Source organism: Barbatula barbatula, assembly GCF_947034865.1.
Source record: "Barbatula barbatula genome assembly, chromosome: 5".
NCBI lineage: Eukaryota > Metazoa > Chordata > Actinopteri > Cypriniformes > Nemacheilidae > Barbatula > Barbatula barbatula.
In genome coordinates, this window is record NC_136769.1 from 8,970,405 (window position 1) to 8,996,605 (window position 26,201).

The following is a 26,201-nucleotide window of genomic DNA, read 5'->3' on the forward strand; positions in this document are numbered from 1 at the left end:
CTTACCCTGCTTTCTGAAACGGGTCCCTGATATTGTCCACAGGCACTTTCTGGTGATGGACACTATTGAGTGTTCAAATCTATTTTAAGTGCTACGAAAGTAAGCGGTCTCTAGAAAATACTGCTCTCAAAGAATAAATCTATTTAAAATTATAAAAACTGCTGTTTATAAAAAATAAAGAATTACTAAAGGATGGTGTATACAAGTGGAGAGTTTTAGTATTGTAAATTATGTTTTGACTTTCCTCTAATACTTTTCTTTTGGCTGACAAGTGAGATTTATAACCATTTCAATGGATATTTTGTTGCAGGAATCACTTTTATTTATGGATGCTTTGGCACATTCCAGGGAATTGAATCAAGAATCAATCCACTTGTTTACCTAAATTCTTTAAATTGTTTCAGATGCTCATTGGCGCTTTGACGCCTTTTGGATGCCAAGCACAAATCATCTGGGTTATATGCGAAACGCATGATAAATGTCAGTCCCTCATACTTGTTTTTTCAGTCTATCTCTCAGAACACATCAGAAAAAACATTCTTCGAAAATATAGGCTTATTTTGAATATAATATATTTCAGTACACCACCCGCCTGAGAAGCATCAATATCTATGATATTATTGTCACTTGATGTTTGCCAACCTTTCTGCTCTGTATTAAGATGCAAGGGTGGGATAGACACAAGCTGATTGCCAAGATTGCGAGAGAAAGAGATCTTATCTTGATCTCGTCAGGTTCTCTCGAGGAAGCTAATCTCAGAGAAAACATCGCTAAAGTGCCCCACGAATGAAACGCTGAGCCCTCCAGAAGCCAATGATTTGCTGCACAGTGTGATTTAATGGAAACCACAGCGTAGGGTAGACGCACGCAACTCAAGCGTTATAAAATGTGGAGCCGACAACCATCCTGCCAAAATACAAGATGCAAAAGTTATTCCACTGATCTATACATCGAACTGTAAGTTAATGCAGAACTTCTAGTAACTGGATTGGTTTTGTATAGTGTAAATCAGTCTGTGACTGCCAGTGAGTACGGTGGGAGCTGTGTTTTGGACATGTTGGTCACATTGAAAAATGTTGGAAGTTGGTCTTCATTTAGTTACGGTCATCTTAAAGTGGTCAAGCTCAGGTAGGACCAGCTAGAATCCAGCTGCCCTGTTCTGAAATTCTTATGTTAGGGTATTCAAACGGGAAGCGAAAGTCTTATTGAAATCAAAGATTTCAAAAAATTGTATCTAGCCGTGATTTCCTATAGATGTACCTTTGATGGCAATATTACTGCAGCTGAGTACCGCAGAGTTGGATGGACAGTCCCGGAGTGGAGAGGCAGAGCTCCAGGAGAGGGAAGCTGAGCAGAACAGAGCCCCAAGAGAGTGAGCTGACTTTGGGGAGGAGAGACGGAAAGCTTCAGAGGTAATTACCAGCTGGCTGACAGGAATGTCTTACTAATGCCTCTCATGTTTATTCCAGAGCCTGGCAGTAAGCACATTAGGAATGCAACGAAAGACCATCCATTAGATGCTCTGTGTTTGTGTGTGGAATCCTCTACTTTGGGTCCCTAGTGTCTATTTACTTGCGTAATATCCCAAGTGGATGGAGAGAAAACAGGAAGCAATGAGCTATTTTTAGTTGTTCAGGCTTTTGGTATGGTTTACATGTTTGCATGTTTAGACCACTTAGGTTTTATTTGAGACGTGATGCAATTTATTTGATTGTTAAAATACTTGAGGAGTACGCAGAGACGATTCTAAGAAAGTCATTTGTCGGTCGATTTAGAAAAAGGCAAAGAAATTACACACTTCACCTTTAATGCATAACGCACTAATATTTTCTCTCTTTCTGCTGAATTGGCAACAGGTCTCCCCTGTAATTTGTCTAAGCCGGGCCAAGGACAGTCAGATGAAACGTCTCTCTTTCACATTCTCCAAACACGAATATAACCGTTTCCAGGACTGCTGAGATGACTGTGATTCAAACCACATTATGGCATCTGATGCACATGCCCGGCCCTCGACATTCATGGAGTGAAGCATTTAGTCAAGACTAAAGTGAGTCTGAGAGAGGAGAAAATGTGGTGACAAAGATTAGAAAAACTGATGACTCATCAAGAATTACAGTAGTCTATGAATGTCATGTTTGATAAGAGTAGAGAAGATAAAGGGGAAAGAAGATATCAGAATTATTGGAAAAATAAGTGGAAAAAAAGTGGTGGGGAAATCCTAGTATTGGCCGTTGAGTCCTAACAACATTTTCACAGATCCAGTCAGACCAAAATAAGCATATATGACAATCTTTGTAGTTAAAGATAAACATTCGCGACATAGTTTTGTTGTAGTAAGTGTTACTTTAATTTAAACAAAAACATAAGAATGTGTTATTATTTTAGTTTTTTAGTATTTTTCTTTAGTAGGTCATTAGGACAAACTATTGGCGCATTGAATTGAGGTACACAGGAATACTAACGTAATATGAATACCCTTAAGTGGAATATAAATCAGTACTCTTCTTATGATTTCCATCTCTATTTCGAACACGTTTAACCCACCCCTACCCTCCAAAAATGGCATGGGCTGAAGTATTGGTCAGGCACATGTTAGTTAACTCGAAATACACACGATGGCTTGAAAACGACTGTGTTTCTCAGTATTTGAATCTTGGTCTCTGTGACCTTCTGATGATCTAAATGTTTGTCACCGTTTCAGTTCTTAGCATCGTATTCTTTCGGTTCTGCTATCTGTTTACATTTTTAATCAGATATTTAAAGAGGACAGAACATCCAGGAAAAGAAACACTGAACAGAGGAAGGCAGGGAACATGACACGCTATATGTCTGTGTGTGTTTATAGAAAAATGGCTGTCACGGAGAGTGTGAAAGGGAGAAAAGGAACCAGAGCTAAGTATAGATCTGAGTCATTACTTTAGTAAAGGTCAGCAAATGTCACAGGCACGAGTTGTTGCCCATAAACGCTGATCTGAGATCAGCTGCTTTCATGAGCTAACTGCGTAACCCACCCCAAAGTCTGAATACACACCTGGAAAGAGCTGAATGAAAATCTGAGGTTCTGATTCAATAAAGGACTTTGATTGTTAAAGACATAATCTGTTAATACTTCAAAGGCAAAAACAAAATCCTTATTAAATCAGCCAGAAAGCCCCAGGTGGAGGAATCATGGTGAGGTTGCTAAATAACGTGATATCCGTGAAACTTACGAAGGCCGTCTCTACATCCTCTCGTAAAGAGATCCAGAGTTCATGTCAAGAGGTCACTAATACATTGGCGAAACCCGGTAGACTTTAAACATTCAGTTTTGTTGTCGCTGAGGTTTGAACTGGGCTTCAGTATACATTACACTGCAAACTCGCTTTGGGCTTATGTTTGTTTAGCTACTTTAAGCCAGATCGTTGAAGACATCTCCACGGATGCTGATGAACCGCCCGTCAAAGAATTGTCTGTGCTGGGTTCAAAATGATCAAAGATCTGGTCTCGCAAGTTTTGGCCTCCCTGGCCGGACATCTATTATGGCTTCGCTCCTCCTTTCTCCTCTGTGTTCCTTCCGCTCTTGTTTTCTCCACTCCAACCTCTCATCTCTCCTTCATCGTTGATCATGTTACTTCCTGGTCCTCACCGGTTAGGCCTGAGGGGGTGGGGAGTCAGGCTGAGCGCCCCCATCCACTCTCACCACTAGGAAAAGAGAGCGAAAAATGTTTGTTTAATATCTTGCAGACATTTTGGGGTATTACAGTTTCACTTCATGCTTTCATTTGTTGTGTTAATTTAGGTTTGAGAATTACTTTTTCCGTTCAGTTTCATTTCTTTTTTAACTAAATAAATATATTTTTTTATATATTTTTAACAGAATTAAAAAAAAAATTTGTAATTAGAATCAAAATAGAAGTTGTCATTTGTAATTTAAAATTTATAATTTTCTATTCATAATTTCTGTTTTAGAATTTTTTATTTTATATAATTTATACTGATTTATATTATTTATTTTTTTGTATTTTCATCATAATGTTCCAGCATTTATTTTTTAGTATTACATTTTTACTTTTCAGAGAAAAGCGAGATCTTTTCATTCAGTTTTAGCTATTTTCTTATTTAAATGAATTCCAATCAAAATTAAATTTTTAATTTGTCATAAAAAATTCTTAATTTACTGTTTATGTTTTATAAATTAATTTATCCTTTTTTAACACATGCTGTAGTTCCAAAGACTGTAACTAAAAAACAGATTGAAACATATTTTAGATAAAAAATAAAGCAAACTATATAGATATAAAATTAAAAATTAAAAAGTATTTTTTTATTATAAGCAACATTGTGTCAGTTATGCCAGACCTATATTACATTGTTGAATACTGCACACAATAAATCCTGGTCCTGACTATTTAATGAGAAACACAATTATTTTCCATTTGTTGTCTGGGACAAAACGAAATGGCCATTTTTTTTTTCTTCAAATAACATGCAGCTTCCATTTTTAGCCAGTTCGAGGCAATCGTGCACCCCCTGGAGCTTTGAGCTCCCTGATCCCCTCTGCCTGCCCTAACCATTTAACTGCAATCACTACTACATTCAGCCCGAGACACAAATGCCTCATTTTCCCACTAACCCTTCAATCTGTTGTCAATTGTGAGGTGCCATGGAAACAGTTCCGGAATGCTGCAAGTAGGCTTTGAGTTCTGAGGTACCGTTTTGTGTCTGGACCAATTCAGAGCTGTGCCATTTGTGCAAAAAAACTACTTTTATCTGTCTTGTCAATGACATCATTGCCTGTGAAGAAGATTTACCAAACCAACCTTTGGGGAAACAGAAGTGTACTGTGTAATTAAATGGAAAAATGTAGTCCAGAACAGCACGTATTTGCTTGTGGGGTTCAGAGGAAATCTATTAGGCTGAATAGATCCAACATAATCTCATGGCTTTTCACTATTTTACCTTAGAGAGTATTGGTGACTAATTCGTTTGAATTTGTATGAATTCAATTATTTTTATGTGATTTTCTTTCGCTTCAGGTTACTTCGTTCATGTTCATGATGATTTATCTAAATTCTGTATATATGCATAAAGCAGACTAATAAGAAATCTAGAACATATTTCACTCTCAATCTTCCCAAGCCTTTATTTACTCTATTTAAAATTGGCTTTATAAACATGGACATCACATGGCACACACGTTTTTTAATGGCATTGTTTAGAGGAACATGCAACAAAAAATCTGTGGCCTACACTTGAAGGCCATACTGTAAGCCTTGAAAGTGTAGCCACGAGTATACATTTTTACATGAAAAATTAAATTCACTATTTAAACCCCCCAGAACAACTTCCATTGTATAGACATGACTTTTGAATGAAAGAACTTGATGAATGAATACAAAATATTCTTCTGCTATATCCTATCGTTTGCTTCATGGTATTATCTGCATGTACTACACTGTGACGACACATGTGCCGTCGCTACTTAGAGATAGTTTATTATATTCTGTGATCCCTATTGGGAACGTGCACATTTAACATTAGAACCTGCAACGCTCTTTTGTCCCTTGAGGGGTGTCCTACATTTTAAGTATCCTCAGTGGGGGATGCAGTATTTTGAAATCGCATTCTCTCGGTCTGCAGAGAGCAGTTGTGATCGAGCCTCACGCTCACGAGTGTCGTAGCACGCAGCAGAGAGAAACAGATGGAGAGACAGAAAGAGCGTGTGAGAAAATGTGCGTAGGCAAACATCCTTTTAACATTATCTGCTGAAAAGCTTATACTGTACAGTACCCAGCAATAATCTGCACACAAGACAGCCCCTAAACAATAGACAATGGATTGGATTCTGACTCATTACCTTTTTTGCAAAAGGGAAAAACACCCACATGCATAAAGCTTATAAAGATAGCAAGAAGGGTTAAGGAAATGTATCTTAAGGAGCAAAGTGGATATATTAGTGGCATCTAGCGGTGAGGTTGTGAATTGCAACCAACGGCTCACTCCAACTCTTCCCCGCCCGAAGCACTACGGTGGATATCACTTTTTTGCTTCATCGCTGGAGGAAGCAAGTATTTACAAACCGCGCTCTGTAGAGTAGTTTGTCCGTTTAGAGTTACTGTAAAAACTACTGTAAAAACAACATGACGAATGTCTTGTAAGGGGACCCCGCTGTGTATGTAGATAGAAGTTAATAAAAAATAACTCTAAATATTCTGTCTGATATTCTACATATTAGACACATGACCTTTAAACGGATAGATCACCCAAAAACAAAAGTAAGAAGAAAAGAGCAAAAACGTTTCCAGTTTATTTTCTGGGTGACGTATCCCTTTAAGAGTAAAGCGTCAGACAGTGCACAGGGTTTGAATATAAAATCCACTGACAGAAGCGGAAATGAGGGATTTAGATGGATGAGAATTTGTAAAAGTATATTCGGAAAAGAAACAGAGCATGAAAACAGTTGAAGGTGTGGCATAGTTGTTTGCACATGCTGTGCAGATTTACAGATTTGTATACGCATATAATACATTTGACTCAGTTTGATGTTAAAGAGCCAATGAAACATTTATCTGAACTAGAAGTTAACTATTGGAGTTTTGTTGAACACATTTTCAGTTTTATTACATAAATAATACAAACTAATACAAGTTATTTATCACTCCTAATTGACAGCGACAGACCCAAGAGCCTAAATGCAAAAAATGGAGACGCATACAGCTTGAAACTGCTGATTTTACAGGTTTGTTCAACATCTTCAATGTTCTCTGGGGTGCTTTAACAAGTCGCTCCATTAGTGGACAGCTATATCTTCCTAAACAAAACACACACAATTTTTCAAACATTCCATGGGTCATCTGGAAGTATTAATGGCTTCTGGCAGTAGCAGTGACAAACGTTTGAGGTTGATGCTTATTAGAAGCTTGTTGGTACATCAGGAAAGCGGTCGCTGGTGTTCCTGTAGCTTAGCCTGCGATTCGTCACACAACACCTGCTAATGAGCCAGTCTGGCTGTCAGACCAGCGTATGTTACTCTCTCTCATGCGATCCAGTCGCTGTCTGTCTGATGCATACTGCACACGAAACTGACACTTTCTGAGAAACTGTATGGCGTCTATACAATTTCAGGTGCGTCTCAGTAGTCTGTTGATTAAGTTAAGGTACCAGGTTGTTATAATGTACGCTTGAAAATATCTACTCAATAGATTTGTTAACGCTTTGTACTAGATGCTGCTTTGTAATTCTTTAAGTTAATTGCCATCGGCCTATTATCATGATAATAACTTTCATTGCATTGTATTATATTTCGTAGCTTAAAAAAAAGAACCGTGGTTTCTTACCATACATGTTGCTTACACAGACCGCAGACCTCTTTAAGTAGGTGCTTCTTGGCCAAAACCAAGAACTAACCTTAATGTGTTTATTTATTTTTTGTTTAACACTCATCTACATATTTTTAAATCATATAGAATTTATCAATGAAAATTGGATGTTATTTATGACAAAACAGAGGCTATAAGCACCGAGCATTGTTTGGTGCGTGTGGGCAAAGATGAGAGACGTGGAGCACTGATGTGTTTAGAACTGGCGCCTGTTTGTTTACAGTAGCCATGTGTGAGAAAAAAAGGAGAGGTGTCTCTGCCAGAAAGACCCGATGGAACAATCACACCTGTTCAGGCTGACATTGTTGAATTGTGTGTGTGTGTTTAGACTGAAAGCATCTGCTGTTATGGTTCTATGGGACTCCATGCGGACAGTGGAGTGAATGTACTCCAGAGGAAGAGCAATGATGATGGAAAGATGGACTTGGAGAGGGGAAAAGAGAATGGATGAATGTGGATGAATCATTTCGTTTTTACTCCAATGCAGTAAAAACACTGTAACTAGGTTAATTTTTGTTTTATTATGTTTTATAGATAGTTTTAGCTGCAACAACATAAACAAACTATATGTGGCCTAAACGTAACCTCCGAAAGGATCAATAACTGTAAAGTCGTTTTTTTACATTTATTTTTGTCCTTTTTGCCTTTATTTTATACAGGGCAGTCATAGAGAGGACATGAAGCGCAGTGAGAGAGAGAAGTAATGATTATTTGAAAAAGATGTCCGGATTAGAATTTGGATGTAATAAAATAATGGGATTATTATTTGGTCCGTAATATTTCTGTTTTATTAGAAATTCAAAAGAAGGAAATTGCTAGTCATCCAATGTTTTATATCTTCAATGCACTTTGCCAATTTGGATAGCTGGAAGGAATCATCTGGTCTCACCTCTGAAAATAATAATGTTGCACATATTTTATAAATTTTTTCTAATATTTTTTTACATATATTTGTTCGAATTTAATTGTTTCTTGTAGGAATTTAGTTTATTAAGATCTGCAAACCCTCAAAAGGGTTAGTGTTCATTGTGCCCAGTATACATATTATATATACTGTATATACAGTATATATATATATATATATATATATATATATATATATACACACACTTCCAGAATACTGTGGCCCATCCTCCATGGTTGCTTTAACGTTTACACACTTTAGCTTTAAAAAACTGATGGTTTTAGACAAGCTTTATTCTGTGTCCAAGAACCATCATCAAAGTGGGCTATATCTGTGACAGTGGGGTTAACTTAACGCCCTTGGCCATTTAAAATACCATTTACTATACATGCAAATGAAACTGCTGCTATTTATTTATTCATTAAGAATGTGCTTTTATCCAGAGTGATTCACTCAGAAGAATGCCCTCTCTCTGTCTGTCTGTCTCTCTCTCTCTCTCTCTCTCTCTCTCTCTCTTTCTGTCACTCACACACACACATAAACGGAGACTATTATGTGTGGATCATTTGATACTGTACTTTTTAATATTGGCTAAATTGTAAATATGATACTAAGCTCTTATTGTAAAATCTATGAAGGTTGCGTGTTGCCTGTTCTGTGATCATTTGCAGCATTTGTGAGACTCATCTATGCACAGCAGCTTATTCTGGCTACCTGCTTACAGGAAGAGATCATCTAACCAGCATGCAAAGCAGCTATATATTTGTTTGGCATTTAGAGCTGGTTATATTACAGTAATAGACCAATGTAAGAAAGAAACACTGAACAGGCAGAAATCATTTGGTAAAGGGGGTTGTTTGCAATAGTATTTTATGGAAACCTGTTTAAGAATAATTTTAGTTCTCTTTGTGCTAGCAACACAAAAATGACACACTGCACCTTTATATGTAATCTCTACATAAAGTAATCCACAGTACACTTCCCCTGAATTTATATACAGTACAAGCAGTGTTTCATACATTTAGAGCTCTTTAAACCCAAGACCACATGTTTGACATCCTCTCTCGCACTCTACAGCACGTTGAGTCAACATGCCCACTTTGTTGTTGAGTTTTAATAGCTTTCTGTCTCCTCTCATAGCATCACTCCTGTGTTAGGATAGTACACGACTATAATCACTGTCTCGTTGCCTTTAAATATTATTGAGAAGCACACTGGCGATTTAGAGATTTCTCAGGAATGTTCGTAAGCACGTTGGTTTATTTTTAGGGTTCGAGAGAGATTGTGCATGTCCATGCTTGTAAGGTCTTGACTTGTGTGTCCTTTAAGATCTGAGCGATAAAAACACCCAGCCTTACATGGAAACAACAAGTGTAGCGAGTCGTAAAAGGAAGATATGAGAGTAAATGGGAAAATCAAGACAAAGATATGCACATCATTTTCATCGAATTTTTGTGTCTTTAACTTTTAACTTACCAATATGCTCTGTGGCATGTAGCTGCGTGTGGGCTTGCGCTTGCGTCTGCCCCAGCTGCTCCTGCAGACTCTGACTGTCCACTGAGATACCGCTGTCACTGTGCAGTTTCTCTCCCTCTGGAGACGGCGTCTGATTGGCCGTCGCTGCACGATTATTAGCTGCCTGTTTATTCTGCTTGCAGCTGTTCCACCTGGGAGACGCAAACAGATGCATGCAGCGTAAATGGAAGGAGGGGTAGAGACGAAACGAAATATGCAAGAATGTAAAGGGCAAATGTAAAGATTTGAGAATCTGTCAAGGAAAACTCGTATAGATTGTCCACTAATTTCACTCCATAAATGCCCCCTTAAAATCTCTTCCTGGGACCAGGTACATTTCCTTTAACAATTACAAATATAAGTTCCTAAATGTCTATGCTTACATAAAGAACCTAATGTTTCTGGAAACTTTCCATTGCTAGAAAGGTTCTTTGTAGTAAAAAACTTTGAACTATAAATAAAAGTAGTATAAATAGTATAGACTATAAAAAGTTATTTTTGGAATTCTTTTGGGAACCAAAACCCCTGTGGTATCACTACAAAAAATTGTTTTAGCACCTTTAACATTGATAAGTCTACATTGTGTATGTTGGAATGGGTGGATGTTAACACCGCCTACATTTTTCAGCCCTGTCCACAACCTTTTGTGATCTGCTTTTATGTCTTTGTTTTTCAGGTTTCTTTTTTCTTTTTTGCTGACCTCTTGAAAATGATGTAAGCCAGCAGGCCGACCACGACCGCCGCCAGGATGGAGCAGTAGATTGGGATCAGGTTCTCATTGAGTCCTCTGCCGATGAAGTGTGGGGTGCTGGGTTTGGGTGTAGTGGCATCCCCTCCAGGACTGGGGCTCCATATTACATCCAGATCAGTCAAATAGGGGTTTGATTCGCTTGAGGAAGGGAGGTTAGGGGGATACGTAGGAGCAAATGGATCTATAATGAAGAAAAAGAAACACAACATTTTTGGTTACATTTTGAAGAAGTACAATTTCTCTGTTGATTTCCAGGTTTAAGTTTGGCTTTGTATTACAGATCTTTAGTGTGGTCTCAGATTTTTAATCCCTGCTTGTACATAAATCAAAAATGCAGATAGAATAATGAACTAAACCTAATGAGTCACTGGAAGCCATTAAATTGACCAATAGCTGTCTGAATGGTGTTACATGATATATTGCCCCCTGCGCTCACTAAAGGCACTATTTGTCTTTTTATCTGTCTTCCTCTCTTTATTGATTCAATGCATAATTTATACAGGCAAACCCCCCCCCCAACCCAAACCTGAATACACACAAGACTTTTGAAGCAATACTAGTTTGGTTTCATAGTAAGGCCACCTCCGAATGTAACCCCACAAACACTATTAGATTTGAAGTTAAATATGTTTCAGCTGGTTTTTGAGCCTTGCGAATAGTGTTTCACAATATGTTTGAAAATCTTCAAAAACAAATAAAGCCAAAATTCTACACACACACACAGACACGCATGAAAACATTCCAGTCTTTCTCGAGAAAAGGTTCCAGAATGTTACAGAGCTCATTCACATCTTTTATGGCTGTGAAACTGGTGGTGACAGGTTAGATCTGACTCAACGGGGGTCCTGAATTTACTGTGACTAGAGAAAATTCTGTATTTTCTTCTGAACTTTTCATGAGCGTGTAATTATGTTTGAATAATCAAAATGAAAGTAATGTTGGCATGAACTGTTTAATAGTTAACTAAAGAGCATTGTTTGGAGTTGGATAAAACACACACACACACACATTTGTTTTTGTTATTATTTGTATTGATGGCATCTGATATTTTATCCATATTATTTTCACCTCTGCAATGAAATCTAACCCTCACAAACCTCTCTGTTGCTTTACATTTTCATTTAGACTTTTCTGTGTTTGTGAGAACATTCTGTAAACTCTGACCCACACACACATACAGTATTTACATATCTAAATGAGGACATTCCAATGATTTCTATTTTATGAAACAATTGCAAATGCTAATGAAAAACCATTTTTGAATCAATTTCGAGATCGCTCCACATTTTGTCAAAGAGAGGTTTTGTCATATTTAGGGTTATAAATTATAGCTAAATAAACACACACACACACACACAAAAGAGATGTGTGCATTCTAAGACTTGTGTAGATAGTGTTCTTTCTTTCTTGTCTTTTCTTTTTTTATCAGTCTCTTTTACTTGCTGGCTCTCCCTCAGTAGCTGACAGTCTTTTCAAGACCCCCGCTTCCCTAGATCTATATTCTTTCCTAAGTCTACGTATAGGCTGAGTATAGCCTGACTGAATGTTAAAAACCTCTGTTTTAAAACCTTTTTTACCATTTTATTGGGCTGAGGCGGTGAAACTCGGCCAAGCTAGAGGTTAACAATTTCAAATTCCTCTCTTTTTTTTGAACTATTTTCTTTCCTAACTGGGCGTTTTCGGGATGAGTTGCCAAGTGTAAAGTGCTTGTTAACCCTCAGCTGGGAGCCTTCCTTAATGAGCAGTCTTTATTCTCACCCTCTTCATTCTGTTCTTTTGGTTAGGAGTTTAATGCATATCTGGCAACCTTTAGAAAGTTTATTATAATGGTTCTCTTCATCTAACAGAAAACTCTGTCTTGAAATTTTGCCACACATACACCAACCTTTATTTGCACCCTGTTTGTGTCTGTCTGTGTTTAGGAGTCTGTGATAGACAGGAGGGGGAGCGATAAGAGCCTGATAAGTGTGCGTGTGTGAACGGATGGATGACTAAATGAACAGAAGCTTTGCTGTTAAGTGCTCTGATTAGCTGCAGTAATTATACTAGCAGGAGGCATTAGAACACACGCAAACGCACACACACTTATTAAACAAAGGAGTGTTTTAAAACGTTAAAAATTGTGATGTTAGATTTAAGAGCATTTGTTTGTATGTGTATGTGTATTACATGTGTGCATACCTGTACATGTAACCATTTGTGTGCATATTCATGTCTATAGAGAATGTGAAGCAGACGTGACGCCCTATGTTGCATGTTGCAGTGGCACCGCCATCTTGGGAGGTTAATACTCCACTGCTATTATTGTTCTGATATGTACCGTGACTTGTTTTGTTTGATATATGGAGAAATTGAAAGAACCATGGGCTTTTCCTGAATGACTCTGCGTAATGCTATTGCAGCTTTTAAGACAGCAAGATCGACCTACCATAGTTATACTGTATTTCCTAATCAAACAAGAAAAACACTGCATTGAACGCACTAGCAGTCATCCTCCCAATATGGCGCAACATTCAACACGGCGTAACGTTGATCAACAAGATCTATTACACCGTGTTTACATTGTAAAATGCAACCAACCTTAAACCTATACATCTACACTGTGAGTGACGTGAGAAAACATTATTTGTATCAATGCATTTTAGCAATAGTTCCGAAAATCCTACATAACATGAAAAATGTAAAGTGGAAATGAAGTAACTCGACTCACATACTCTGGTGTGCATTTATATACAGTATGTGATTATGAGTGTGTGTGTGTGTGTGTGTGTGTGTGCGCGTGTGTGTGTGTGTGTGTGATGCTCGAGCTACAATAGAGGTCACAGATTGAAACCTGAGTATACGACGCTCCAGCGCTCTTATCGATCCAACGAAGGAAAGGGCTCAGCACAACTCTCGCTCTTTGTCACACACACACACACATATGCAGACACATGCCACTTAAATCCGCATGTGGCCACAGGAAGTGATTCACCACGTATCACGGACCACCAGCATAGAGGGAGATGGCTCACTCTGTCAGATCGCTGTATGTGTGCCTGTGGTCATTTTCATGAAAGAGCTTGTTTTTAATATGCTAGTTTTATCGAAGGGCACATGCATGGCTGGCCCACGGACAGATGGACATGAAAGGGTGAGACAGAGAGAGAGATGGATGAAATGAAGCTGTAAAGGTCACGTATAAGGTCAGTTTAAGTGTGATGACGTATTGCTCAAGGGTGGTCATCTGTGTGGGAAATACAAGGACTTCTCTGATGTGTTTGTGTGAGAGAGAGAGATGCTGCGGAAGATGGCTGTTCTGTGCCAACTGTCACTATACACAAAGGATAGTCATCAAACCGCCAGTACTATGTATAGAACTGTGTCAAGAAGAAATCTGTAGCTTCCCAATCTGTAAACTACTAACATTTAAAGGGGTAGTTCACCCAAAAATTCAAATTTTGATATTTTGAGGAATGTCAGTTATTGAATAACGTCTGTACTTTTACTATGAACACAAAACCAATCCAAGTCAATGGGTTAAGCCAGCGTTCAGTAACCGGCATCATAATACGTGTTCTGCAAAAGAAAGAATGTTATACAGGTATAAAATGACATGAGGGTGAGTAAATGATGACAGAATATTTGTTTTTAAAAGTAAAATCTTAGAAGTCAGTAGTTAAAGTAGGTCTCTATTCTGTACTCTTCTCTTTCTCCTCCCATATGAGATCAAAGGCAGATAAGTGTAGGAACCGCTGCCAGTAAGCTGAACCTGTGTATGCATATGTAACTCACAACACTTGCAGGTGCTTTATGATGTGTAGCGCATCAAGTCAATACTACCACTGATCAATGTGCTAATGTAATTATAATCGTTGCATTTACAATGTTGCATTAAAAAATGATGAGTCAATATTGAACGGTACCTTTAAATAGGACTGAACGCACTATAACGGTACTTTTTCACAGTTCTCTCTTCCTGTCTGTCAGACTCACACAAGCCAAGTAGCAACGTTAGACACCAAAACCCAATCTAACATATCTAGCTCAGCAGAAGACATAATGACCCTCGCACACATAACAGCCCCACCGCTTGAACATTAATCCAATGACACGCTACATTACATGCCCTCTTCAGCCATGGTAACAGTTTCCTCTGTGCGTGTGGTAGGGGGTGGTGGGTTCCTGGTAAACCCTACTGTGTGGGGACCAAATACATTGATAATAAACCATACAGAATATCTCCAGAATACACAGTACAATACAAAAATCATTATGTCTCTGCAAAGCCCCTATAAAACAAGGAAACCCAACGTCTGTGTGTACCTGAGTAGAAGTTAATTGTTTAGTTAGTTTGTTTCACTGAAAGGACTTCAGAAGGATGCTAGAAATAGATTATGACATTTTGTTTGACTAAATCTAGTTTATAAAACATATAGCTTTGTCTCAATTCTGTTTGGATGTGATGTATTCTTAGTCATTGTAAAATGGTAATATGCTCACAAGCCTACTGACAGCACCTTCTTTATTATTATTACAGTCGGGAAACTATTTCACTATATTATATTACTAGAATTGTGATATGTTTATTTGAATGGACTTGCAAACCATTGGCTCATGTGGGTGTGAGTGTTGTGTGGAGCTATTTGTATGGCAGATGGATGGCAATTTTAGCAATTTTCATTTTGTGCCGCTAATGATGCGGTGTAGTGTTTTGCATGTATCACTGGGTTCAACCTGTTTGACCGTTGTGACCTCTGTAAATTCGAGGCCTTGTGCAGAATCTGCACTTTAACCTTTTAACTACAAGGCCACAAGCAGACACATGTGAAATTGACCCAGAATGATCTTTAAACACATGGAGGAAAGCAAACATTATGCTTATGCTTAGCCAATTAGCCTGTGTGCGTTCAAAAAAGTGTGTGTGTGTGTGCGTGCGTGCGTGCGTGCGTGTGTGCATTTGTGTGTGTGCGCATGCGTGCATGTGTGTGTGATTTTCTCACCATGACACACAGCGTCTTCGGTAGGTGTGCACTCCCTGATGAGTGTCTCTGTGTCCTCTTCACAGATAGTGCAGGGGAGGCAGGGGTCCAGCGAGCTCTCCTGTTCGGAGAAGGTGTCTTCTATACACTCCTCACAAACCGTGTCGTGGTCATATTCGCAGCGCATCATCACGCCCTGACCCTTCGGACACACGGTGCACTCCTGGCACTGCCCAGACAGATTGTCCATGAAGTAGCTGTAGTCACAGACGCACACTGCATCGTTCGAGTCGGTACAGGGGGTCTGCATACGCATGAGACCCGTGCACTCGCTACACGTCCTGCACTTCTCTGTATGACTGTAGTTTTCAGAGAACGTCTCACCTAGAGAACGAGAGAGAGAATGTAATTATAAATGCCTGCTGCTGACCCTTCGGGTTAAATTATTAAGTCTACACTGCTTCGATTATACTCAAAGGGATGGCGATTATAATTATTATTCTGCCATCCTTGCACGGTTCGAACCTATAAGGTAACATTTGTCTGTACATTAAAATGCAATGGTGACTGAGAGTGAGTCTGGTCGCTATCTACTTTCGTCGTATAGTGATGAAAAGTGATACAGTAAACAATTGTTTGGGATTTGGACCAACATGTATAAAAAATGAGAGACTATATTTATAATAAAATGTTTTATTTTTGGATGAACTATCCATTTAATCAGTGATGAGTATAATGGGATTTTGAGGAAGGAGGAGGTGACCTGTAGACAGAACAGAATAAGAGGTAAAAACAAGTATCAAGGAAAGAATCGGTGTAATTGGCATCCGTAAAAAACGTTGACAACATTGATTGGATTGTGTTTTAGAGAGCTCTGTGTGTAGCTCTAACTGACTCAGTTTGGCATTGATTTCTGCTTTTAGTCAAAACAAGTCTTGCTGGCATTACATTTATACTGCTCCCGAGACTAAACAGATTTTCAGCGTATTTCAGATTTCTGAATAACTAGTCCACAGGCGAGACCATGGAGTCAAGGTTGGGCTGGTTGGCATGTTCTGATTAGCCCTAGCTGGAAGATGATGTAATTGGACCATCTGGTTCCAGTGTATTTTCCACCTACGGTAGTTCCAAAGTAGCTTTAGACGAAGTACATTACTTTAAAAGTTACAAAATAAGTCTCCAATATTTCAGTATGTTTTAGTAGATGCTTTGTCTAGTGTCTGATGCTCTGTTGGGGTTGCTATAAAAACTTTTCCAAAGAAAAGTTTTTCCTATATGAGGGTTTGTCCTTCCATATGAAAATAAAACATGAATTTAGATGCATCCGCCAAATATGGAATATTCCTAGGATGTTTGTAAATTATTCAGTATGATTGTGTGTGGCGAGGCTTCCGGTGGACTGTGCTTTTCAACAGAGAACGTGTGAGACAGGCGCTTTGAATAACACAAAATTTGAAGGGACATGTAATCCTATTTGAGGAGGGATTTAAGTACCGTACAGCAGATTTGTGCCATTATGGTAACAGGACAGATGCAGGCAAGATGGATCAGACAATAAGAAAGCATTGGTAATTTCGATGATTCCCGATAAACATTTAGTATAAACATAAACATATACTACATTTCGTTACACTGTACTTGTATATGTGTAATGACAATAAAGTTGAATCTAAAAATCTAATCTAATCTAAACCAAGTCATTTAGACTAAATTAACTTGATACTTGAAAACTCTTTGCAAGAGACAACACCCCAATGTTTCAAAAAGTACTTAGGTTTGTCAAGATACCAAAGACTGCAAATAAACCTAATATGTAATGACTCAAGAATTTCTCATTAAACTCAAGTGTACTTACAGTATTTGAAAGTGGATGGGGACCAGGAACAGACATGGTTGAAAAAATATTATTTTATGAAATGCTTGGACATATGTTTTGTGATGCTTGGACATGTGTTCCATTAAAAACAGAAAGTTGTCTATGGCTTTGGCTTTGGGAAAAAGAGTAAATGAATAACTTTAAATGAGTAAATAACTTTTTTTGTTAAATCTAAGTGTAGTGAGCTATGAAAGAACAGCCTCTGAGTTACACGATCTTCCTTTGGGTTGTCATGTCAAAATAGTATGTGAAACAATCTGAAACCTGTTCAGACCCATTTACGTCCTGCAGTTAATATGTCATTACCATAAAAATATATGTCAGATACATCTGGGCTATTATATTGAACTATTCCACCTTTCTTTTTTTATATTACAGTTTTATTAGCAAAGACATGCAAAGGAATGTATGGCAAAGAACAGTCATTTTGTTTAAAGAAAAGTTTCACATAAATACTTTCAAGTTAGGTTCAACTAGTTCGAGCTGCATGCCGTGAACCCCCAATCTGATTGAGAACAACCATTACAAGCACCGCCAAAAAAACACATCGAAGTATAATAAAAACATAACGATTCATTATGTGAGGTCTTTAAACGCCTCTGAAGACATAGTTATGTATATTATAATGCATTTCTGTCAATAGATCCTCCAAAAACATTACACACAGTACCTTTAAGGAGAGGTTTTAAATCACCCTATCGTGTATATGTCTGTGTCAGTTGAGAGTTCTTCTATTGTTTTAATTCTCATGGTGCTAAATAAAAAACAGACTCTGTTTGTTTTCTTGTTTGTGAGACAAACAAAACGCAGGGCTTTAATCAATGAACGCATTACGGCAGGCTGGTGTATCATGATCTCAGCGTTAAGATGTTCTTGTTACCCTGCTGCTTTCCACAATGGCCCAGAGGAACAAAGTGCTCAAAGGATGTTCTTTCACAGCATAGAAAATAAGTTCTCATTTGTTTCATTTACCTTTTTTCAGATGTTTCGTAATATGAATAGACACGAATGAGATGACTGTTGACATACAGTGAACCTCTCAAATAAATATGGATAGCATAGGCTCAGATAATTCGATTTGAGAAGAATTAGATGAGTAATGATGAGTTGGCTGCTTAGCAACATACAGCATGAAATCAGCATTTGCTGTCTAGAAGAGATCTCGTATAATAGTGTGAACAGCCCTTATGCAGGGCCATATACAAATATTGTTTAACCAACAAATCAGACATTGAAAGGCGTAAAGCTGGGCAGGCAGATTTGTTCAGAAGTTGGCTTAAGGGCAAGGTGTTCCTCAAGCTGTTGTGCAACATTTTGTGCATATATACGGTATATAGGAGGTGAGGTGGATGATAAACATACAGGGTCATGACGTGAGATGAAAGCCACGGTGAGCCATAAAAGTGTCAACTCAGCTGAATGGTCTTTCAACTCATCTGTTTCTCTCCCTCTCTCTCTCTCTCTCTCTCATCCTTTTTCTCCTTCATTAATTATGAATGGATGGATATGACCTCTTTTTGCTGTGGATATTTTAGAGATCAGTCTATCCATCAGCCAACTGTGATTAGGCAAAATATCAAAAGAAATATATTTTTATTGCCTTTTGGTGATGCAGGTTGTGTTTATATTTCTCATAGTTTTTTTTATCTCAGATTATTTTGTATAATTTGAGGCACTAAAACCAGCCAGCCAATCTACCCAAAAGTAAAATATTTAGTGTATGTTTTGATCTTACTGAATGCCTTTCACTAAATGAACAAATTTCAGGTAGAATTATACTAACCATTTAAACATTTATAAATGTATTTACCATATGATGTATAGGTTGAAGAATATTTAGTAGGGGGCATCTTGAAAGTTTTTGACAATGTTTCTGTCCTGTTTTATTGGCTGTTCGTAAGGCGGGAACTAATGGAACGCTCACAGTCAGATCTGACATTTGATTTACTTTCATTACTTTACAATCGTCTTTGTGTTTAGTTTTTCCTTCTCGTTTGCGTTTTCTTTAAACATCTCCTCTTTGTAGTGAGCAAAAACAGTTGTGACATTTATACGGAGCGTATGCATTCGCCGTGAAGTGACCGAGCGATCAGACGCATTCACCTGAACTCGTCCCCGTACTGATTATAAACAAGCACATATAGTACGACGCAAACTAAAACAACTCCGAGCGCCCACCCGTACACTCACAAATTTACATGTACACAAATAACAAACTGCTTGTTTAAGTTTGATCACAGGCGATTGTTTTCGTCAGGAGGGTAAACGGAAAACCTCAAGATGCCTTATGTGGTCTGGCTTAAAGAAACAGTTCAACCGGTCTCATGTCATTCAAAGCCATGTGAATTTTCTTCCGGGAAACGTGTTTCTTCTGTGATTTCAGTTTGGTACCAACCAACAGCACATTGACCCGGTGTCCTCTAGAGATAAAACTGCTGAAAGTGTAAACAAGGTTACTGGGCAGGCAAAGTCCGCTGAAAATATGTATCCCTTCGAAATAACTGACAAATCAGCCAGCCGCATAAATGTTTCTTTTTATTCTGAGCTGGTTTCCTGCTTTGCTGTCACTTACTGGAGAATTGTATTGTAACGGTGGATGTTTGCCAGTATTTTGCAGGCAAAAGTTCCGTAAAGCAACAGAATAAATGAGTAAAGCCATTGCCTAATGCATCATTCATCTGAAACCACAACCATATCAGCGTTTCTGCACGTTTTTACAACCTAGTTGTTCTTTGCCGTTAATATTAAAGAAACAGTCATACTAATAAAATAACAAATCAAAGCTGCATGGAACAGTAGAATGACCACAAAGACTAATAAAAAACAGCCATGGCTCCAGTTCTGCTTAAAAGTTCAGTGTTCTGCTCAAAACCAGTCTCTCTCTTTAAAGGCTGTATTAGTCCCTGTCTGGATGGGTCAGATCTTCTGATATTGCCTGTGCTTAAATGCATCATTATCTAATGCTGTTATATACCAAATGCCCATCAGTCATCAGTCAAAGCTGTGTAAAACGCCACTCTGACTGATTCCGGATCAGCATGCTTCTGCAATCCATACTGTACATATATCACAAACTGAACAGTGATCTAAAAATGATTTGCAGTATACTGAAGAAAGCAGATTCCATGTAAACATATTCCCATCTGATCTACTTTTATTTGACATTACAAGAAGAAGAAATAGGCATATTTTAAGACCATTAATTTTGTTTTGTTTTTTGCACTGTGATATTAAGTACTCTCCACGTTTGCATTTTACATTTAATCATTCAGCTAATGATTTTATCTCAACAAATGAATCATCCCAAATTATCAAAACCATAATAATTGTTTTATTTGCTCTTGAATTCGTTTACCGAAATACTTTTTCATCACATTTTAGTCAAATAAAATATTTATATGAAATATGACAAAACATTATTTTGACGAATTTCTTGGGATTGACCCAAAATGTGAATCAATGGCTAGGTTTCTACTGTTGGCATTGGAGTTACTAGCAAGCTAGTGAGTAAGAGAGAGATGGCAGGGTTACTGGTAATGAAATGGCGGCTGTGACAATTCAAGATTGTAAGATGTTTGTGTCACACACTGCAATATGGGTGTGTGTGAGAGAGAGAGACAGAGAGGGGGAAGAGAGAAGAAACGGACAACTAAATATTTCAGTAGTTGCTGATGTATGCTTGTGTCTAGACCTTGTAGAAGAGCAGGGGATGAGCATGCATGAAAAAGCTGTGTGTGTCTTCAACACAGTGCGTGAAATAGGACAGACTCACAAAGGTCACAAAATGTGTCCCTGTCTATCCATAAACACAAAGCACTTATTTTGTTGTTGTTTTTGCTTTCAAACGAATGCAGATACTCTACTAATATAATATTCACCGTCACTGATATTTATATCACACACAGCTAAAAAAAAGCGCTTTTAGGTTATTGATGTAAAGTGTCCTGTCCTGAAATATTAGACGTCCTCTATTTCAGGCATGTTGTTCTAAGTGCTCCTCAAAGCTTGTGAAGGACTCACTCGTTTCTTACTCTTACTGAGAGCACAAAGTAGGATAGAGCCAGTTTTGGCAACATTGCACCTTAAAAACAGGACTGCTACAGAATGACAATTCAATGTCAATACATTTTTTTGTATTCTTCATCCTTGTTTTAATGGCTGTGCTTCGTTAGTTCAATAAATGTAAGATATTGAAATTTCCAAAATGGAGAAATCATACCGTGGTATTTGATACCTTTGTACTTTGTATATGCAATATTATGCACCACTGTGTGGATCCATCTGTCCTTTTTCGCTTCTGACTGTTTCTCTCTGTCTGGTTTTCAGCACAACCCTCTCATAGATTATGTATAATTACACTCAGCTTGAAGGCTGTTCTTTTAGTATACAAAGTGTGTATAGCCATAATGTAAGCATTATTGTTTTTGTGAAAAAATGCAATAATATGTTAGTTGTTAGGCATATGTAAATTTAAGTATGCAACTGACAGTTAGAAGAATGTATATTTGCGTGCATACGTGTTCTTTGAAATGGTCATGTGTATTCAAGACTTTACTTACTGTCCAGGCATTGACCACATTCAGTCTGTTTGGCCCCGCACTCTCTGATCACTCCCTCTCCTGGTGGACACTGGATACAGCACTCACCACCCTTAGTGAACTGGCCCGATTCACACAAGTCCTCCACAGCTAACGCAGCTCGCTCCAGTTTAGAGCTAAACACCAGCCCCAGCTACAGATAGAGAAAGAAATGACATGACACTACATTCCTTACATATCTGTTGGGTGGGTTCCTATCTTCTTAACCCCTTTGTTTACTCACAACCTCCTAAAATGCATTGATATTCATAATCTATTTCATAATTTGTATCTACTTATTGCAATGACTATGATAAAAACTGATGTTTTGCTAACTTTATGGGCATTGTGCAACTGTATTACATCTTTTTTTAACCTTTCAACACAGATTGAAAGGAACAATTTTCCCCAAAAACGGACTGTCATGAATTACTCGCCCTCAAGTTTGTCCAAACCTTTATAAATGTCTTTGTTTGGTTGAACACAAAGAAAGATATTTGGAAGAATACAACTGACAGTTCTTGGACACCACTGACTACCATAGGAGATAAAATGACAATGGTAGTCAAAAGTGCCCCGGAACTGTTTGCTTCCTAAATTCCATAAAATATCTAATTTGGTGTTCAACAGAACGAAAAAATTACACTGTAATGTTTCCAATGGTACTCAATGGTGCATCAGAACTGTCAGTGGCTAACATTCTTCCAAATATCTTTCTTTGTGTTCAACCAAACATATTTGATTTGGATCAACTGGAGAGTTTTGGGTGAACTTCTTATTAGGAAAATCACTTATTAACTTACATCAATAGACTTTTAACAATTAAAATGGTAATTGATGGTTTCAACATCAGATTAGCATTCATATTGATGCGTTTTACTTGCTATTTCCTTTAGAAAGTGTTAATCCAGTTAAGCCTAATTTCTTCCAGCACAAATATGGAACATGAAACAATCATTTGCATAATGCATGTCACATCTTAATGATTCAGGCTAACCTCATCTTGTAGTCCATGAACTGCTACATGTTTGATGCACATGGGCTACAGTCTGCTAACAGCTGCGTCACACCATATTGGGCTGATTGCGTTTCAGTGGTGTGGCCAAAAGCCGGGGTGTGTTAAGCAAGATGAACCGGGTGGTTGGAAGTATACATATGTCTATTGTATGTCCAGCTGTTTCGCTCGTACTGTCACGGGTAAGATTACACATACTTCACACGTCGAGGTCTCAAAAAACGTGGTCTTACGCAGACCCTTCATACCCAAGACAGCTATTAGCTCTATACCGTGATCTCACACACAGACTCTTCCACGAACCACATGTGCTGCCTCTCCACGGGTCCTGCTCTGTTTGTCCACTATTTATAATAACCCAGGGGGTTATAAACATCTTTACACACGGTGCGCACACAGGCACTGTAACACAAGTGTTTATGGCAATTTGTGGGCTCTGGAGGCCGGTGCGTGTGTGTTAAGAGGACTTTGAGTCTCATTAGTGAGGATGTAGCCTTCACTTTGTGTTAATTTACTATTGCTGTGCTTTTCTCTCTTTACGTCGATTGGTTCAGGCTGGTCACATTCAGCTTTGATATGCAATTGAAAGGTTTTATGGAGTGCTACAGCATTTTTTACCTATGGATTGTTTTTATAATGTTGATTAATATAAAAAATTGCAGCATAGTACATACAAATCACACAAAATAATGGGTGTGAAAATAAGAACAACATAAATGATTGGCATATGGATTACAGTATAATTATTTTTCACACATTGCTTCTACAAAAGCATATACTGTACCAACACTCTCTGAGCTCATTGTGTGTTTGTTTTGAAAGATTTATGCTATCATAAAAAATATATTTCTCTTTGAAGTAAATAAATAGCATTTTTAACTTCTGGTACCCTACTGTCATGCTCTATTGAGAACTGAGTGGGCCTTGTAAACCCGTTTCTCTCTTCTATTGCTTTGAAAAGCAGAAAAGATCCATTCATTAACCTGTAGATTCCTGTGTGTTTCAAAAGACACATTCACAAACAAGCACACATACACACACACACATTTTCTCCTTGCATTCATTAATGAATTAGCAGACGCTCTTTCACACACACACACACACACACACACAAACACACATCCTTTGATAGAAGCAATATGACAATTTTTTAACAATTACAAACAATTCAGACAGGTTGACCCTCCTGACCTATCGCCCCAACCTCAAACACACACTCTCTTTCCCCTTCACGCAGCCCATTCTACCCTCCCTTTATCCACATCCTTACTCGTTCTCATTCAGAAACAGATGCACTGGTGCAGTGGCCAACTCGCCCCCTCATTTACTCTCTCTCTCTCTCTCTCTCTCTCTCTCTCTCTATCTCTTCCTCTCTTCTTAAACTCTAGCTGTCTTCCTTTTTCTCTCGCAATTTGCATTCGCTTGAGTAAGCGTGCCACTGAGTTGACTTGGCAGGCTTTAATGGACTCCCTAGTATGAGCATGCCCAATGGTTAACACATCGGAGGGAAGGGTAAGTGTGTGTGTGCGTGCGTGCGTGCGTGCGTGCGTGCGTGCGTGCGTGCGAGAGAGAGAGAGAGAGAGAGAGAGAGAGAGAGAGAGAGAGATGCAACCAGACCTTATCATACTGTGCGCTGGTTGATTTGCATCTGTCTGTAACGCACTCTTGTGCACCCTATAAGATTGAGCCTCAAAATAACACACCTTAACTGCTTAGGACGCACACAAACAGTATGAGCTTGACTACTTAGAAACATCAAGTCTTGACAAGCCATCATCCTTTTCAACACCAATGGGGCCGGTTTTGTCGCGCCTGATCTCACCTAACGTTCATCAGGACGGGAGAGCCGGCGCGCATCTGTCAGATTACGCAGGATTGCGCGTCGTCTCCAGACAAAGTACTGCAGGAGATCCTTCACTGACTCTATGCACCTGGATCAAACTCAATTGCAGGCACCGTTTGCCATTTTGCAAATCAGATCACTGAAAAGAGGTCACGGTGTAATTGTGTTTACTCGAGACCGTGCGCACGCTTAAATTGATTAGGTCCGTGTTACAAGAGACTGGAGGTGGTGCGGGTCTCGCAGGGCTCGAGGTAGGGGACCCCTAGGTTCACATCCGCGCGCACTTTAAGTTTTTCCTGGCTACGCATCAGACGCATCGCTTACAAAAAGTGTCGTGAGAAGTTAAAACACCAATTACTTTACAGTATAAGCGCTGCCTTAATAAATCAAATTGCCCGGAACGAACTGAGCCTTGGATGAACATATTATAATTATTTTTAACGTTATTGTTATTTCTAAAGTGATGGTTGTCACGTGTCATTATTACATATAGCCTATATATTTTTTGTTGAGGAAAAAATACATCTGAGCATGAAAATAAAACAAACACGCACAATAAATATATAACCTAATAAAATAAAAAAATTGCGGGAGATATTAAAATATTTGATTAAGTCATCAACAAAACCACAATGCCCATGTATATGGCATCTCGCTTTACTTGGCATTGAAGTTGTTTACAGTTCCGCAGTCCTTGCCAAGAATTTCATATTGATTTTAATCATTCACGGAGTTGTATTTAAAAAGAGAAATACTCAAACTAAAACAGTAAAGAAAAACAAGTCTGACACCTGTTCTCCAGAAACCGGCCAGCTGAGATTAGTCATCACAACCACAGAACGACAACTAAAAACAAGTTCGGTTATATCCGCAGGCGCACTTCAGATGCGCATAAGCAGAAACGGAGTATCACGAAAGCTGAACCGGTTCATATGTCTTTCCACCTACACACTCACTTAACACACACACACACACGCTCGCTATGCGCATTAAACCTAAACTCTATTGCAAACACTTACCGCTCCACAAACCAAGAGCCACACCAAGGTGTCCATGGCTGATAATTTCCTTCCCTCTCAAACTGTATATCTGTAAGTGTGAGTCATGAAGCGCAGAACAGCCATCCAACACTTCATATTAGGTCCATGTGGGTGCTGCTGTTGTGCATGGCTGGTGTTGGGGACTTCAGGACTGTACGCAAGCGCGTCCCTTCGGCCGGCATTCGCTGATGCGCTCCTGTGCTGTCCTGCACTGTCTAGTGCTGTCCTGTATTCCGCACTCAGCGCTGTCCAGCAGTGCACTGCGGAGGCGAGAGTCGTGCACGCAGAGATGAGGGGGGCACGAGTGCCTGCCAACCCCTCTCCACCCCTCTCTCTCACTCTCTCTCTCTCTCTCTCTCTC

At 38.7% G+C, this 26,201-nt stretch overlaps 1 protein-coding gene and 1 long non-coding RNA gene across 2 annotated transcripts in view; one reads left to right on the forward strand and one right to left on the reverse strand.

Moving 5' to 3' along the window:
• LOC306894809 overlaps nucleotides 1-11,621 on the forward strand; it is a 59,765-nt gene extending 48,144 nt beyond the window's left edge. The window contains exon 3 of the long non-coding RNA XR_013786732.1: nucleotides 10,454-11,621. This is a non-coding gene — a long non-coding RNA (uncharacterized lncRNA). The remainder of the gene's footprint in view (nucleotides 1-10,453) is intronic.
• ngfra (nerve growth factor receptor a (TNFR superfamily, member 16)) lies at nucleotides 1,689-26,201 on the reverse strand. Its single transcript, XM_079457623.1, has 6 exons — nucleotides 25,820-26,201; nucleotides 21,925-22,096; nucleotides 15,511-15,873; nucleotides 10,478-10,709; nucleotides 9,739-9,929; nucleotides 1,689-3,681 (listed from the first exon to the last, which is right to left on the reverse strand). Exons 1-6 carry the CDS (start codon nucleotides 25,853-25,855, stop codon nucleotides 3,629-3,631), a joined length of 1,047 nt encoding a protein of 348 aa, XP_079313749.1. The 5' UTR covers nucleotides 25,856-26,201; the 3' UTR covers nucleotides 1,689-3,628.

Bases quoted from the DNA above. Each gene is read 5' to 3' on its own strand.
- ngfra (XM_079457623.1), bottom strand. From the start codon at position 25,855: ATGGACACCTTGGTGTGGCTCTTGGTTTGTGGAGCG. The intron at 10,710-15,510 runs GTGAGAAAATCA...TCTTCATTATAG, and splicing joins CGAAGACGCTGTGTGTCATG to ATCCATTTGCTCCTACGTAT. The intron at 9,930-10,477 runs GTCAGCAAAAAA...TGCGTCTCCCAG, and splicing joins GCTTACATCATTTTCAAGAG to GTGGAACAGCTGCAAGCAGA.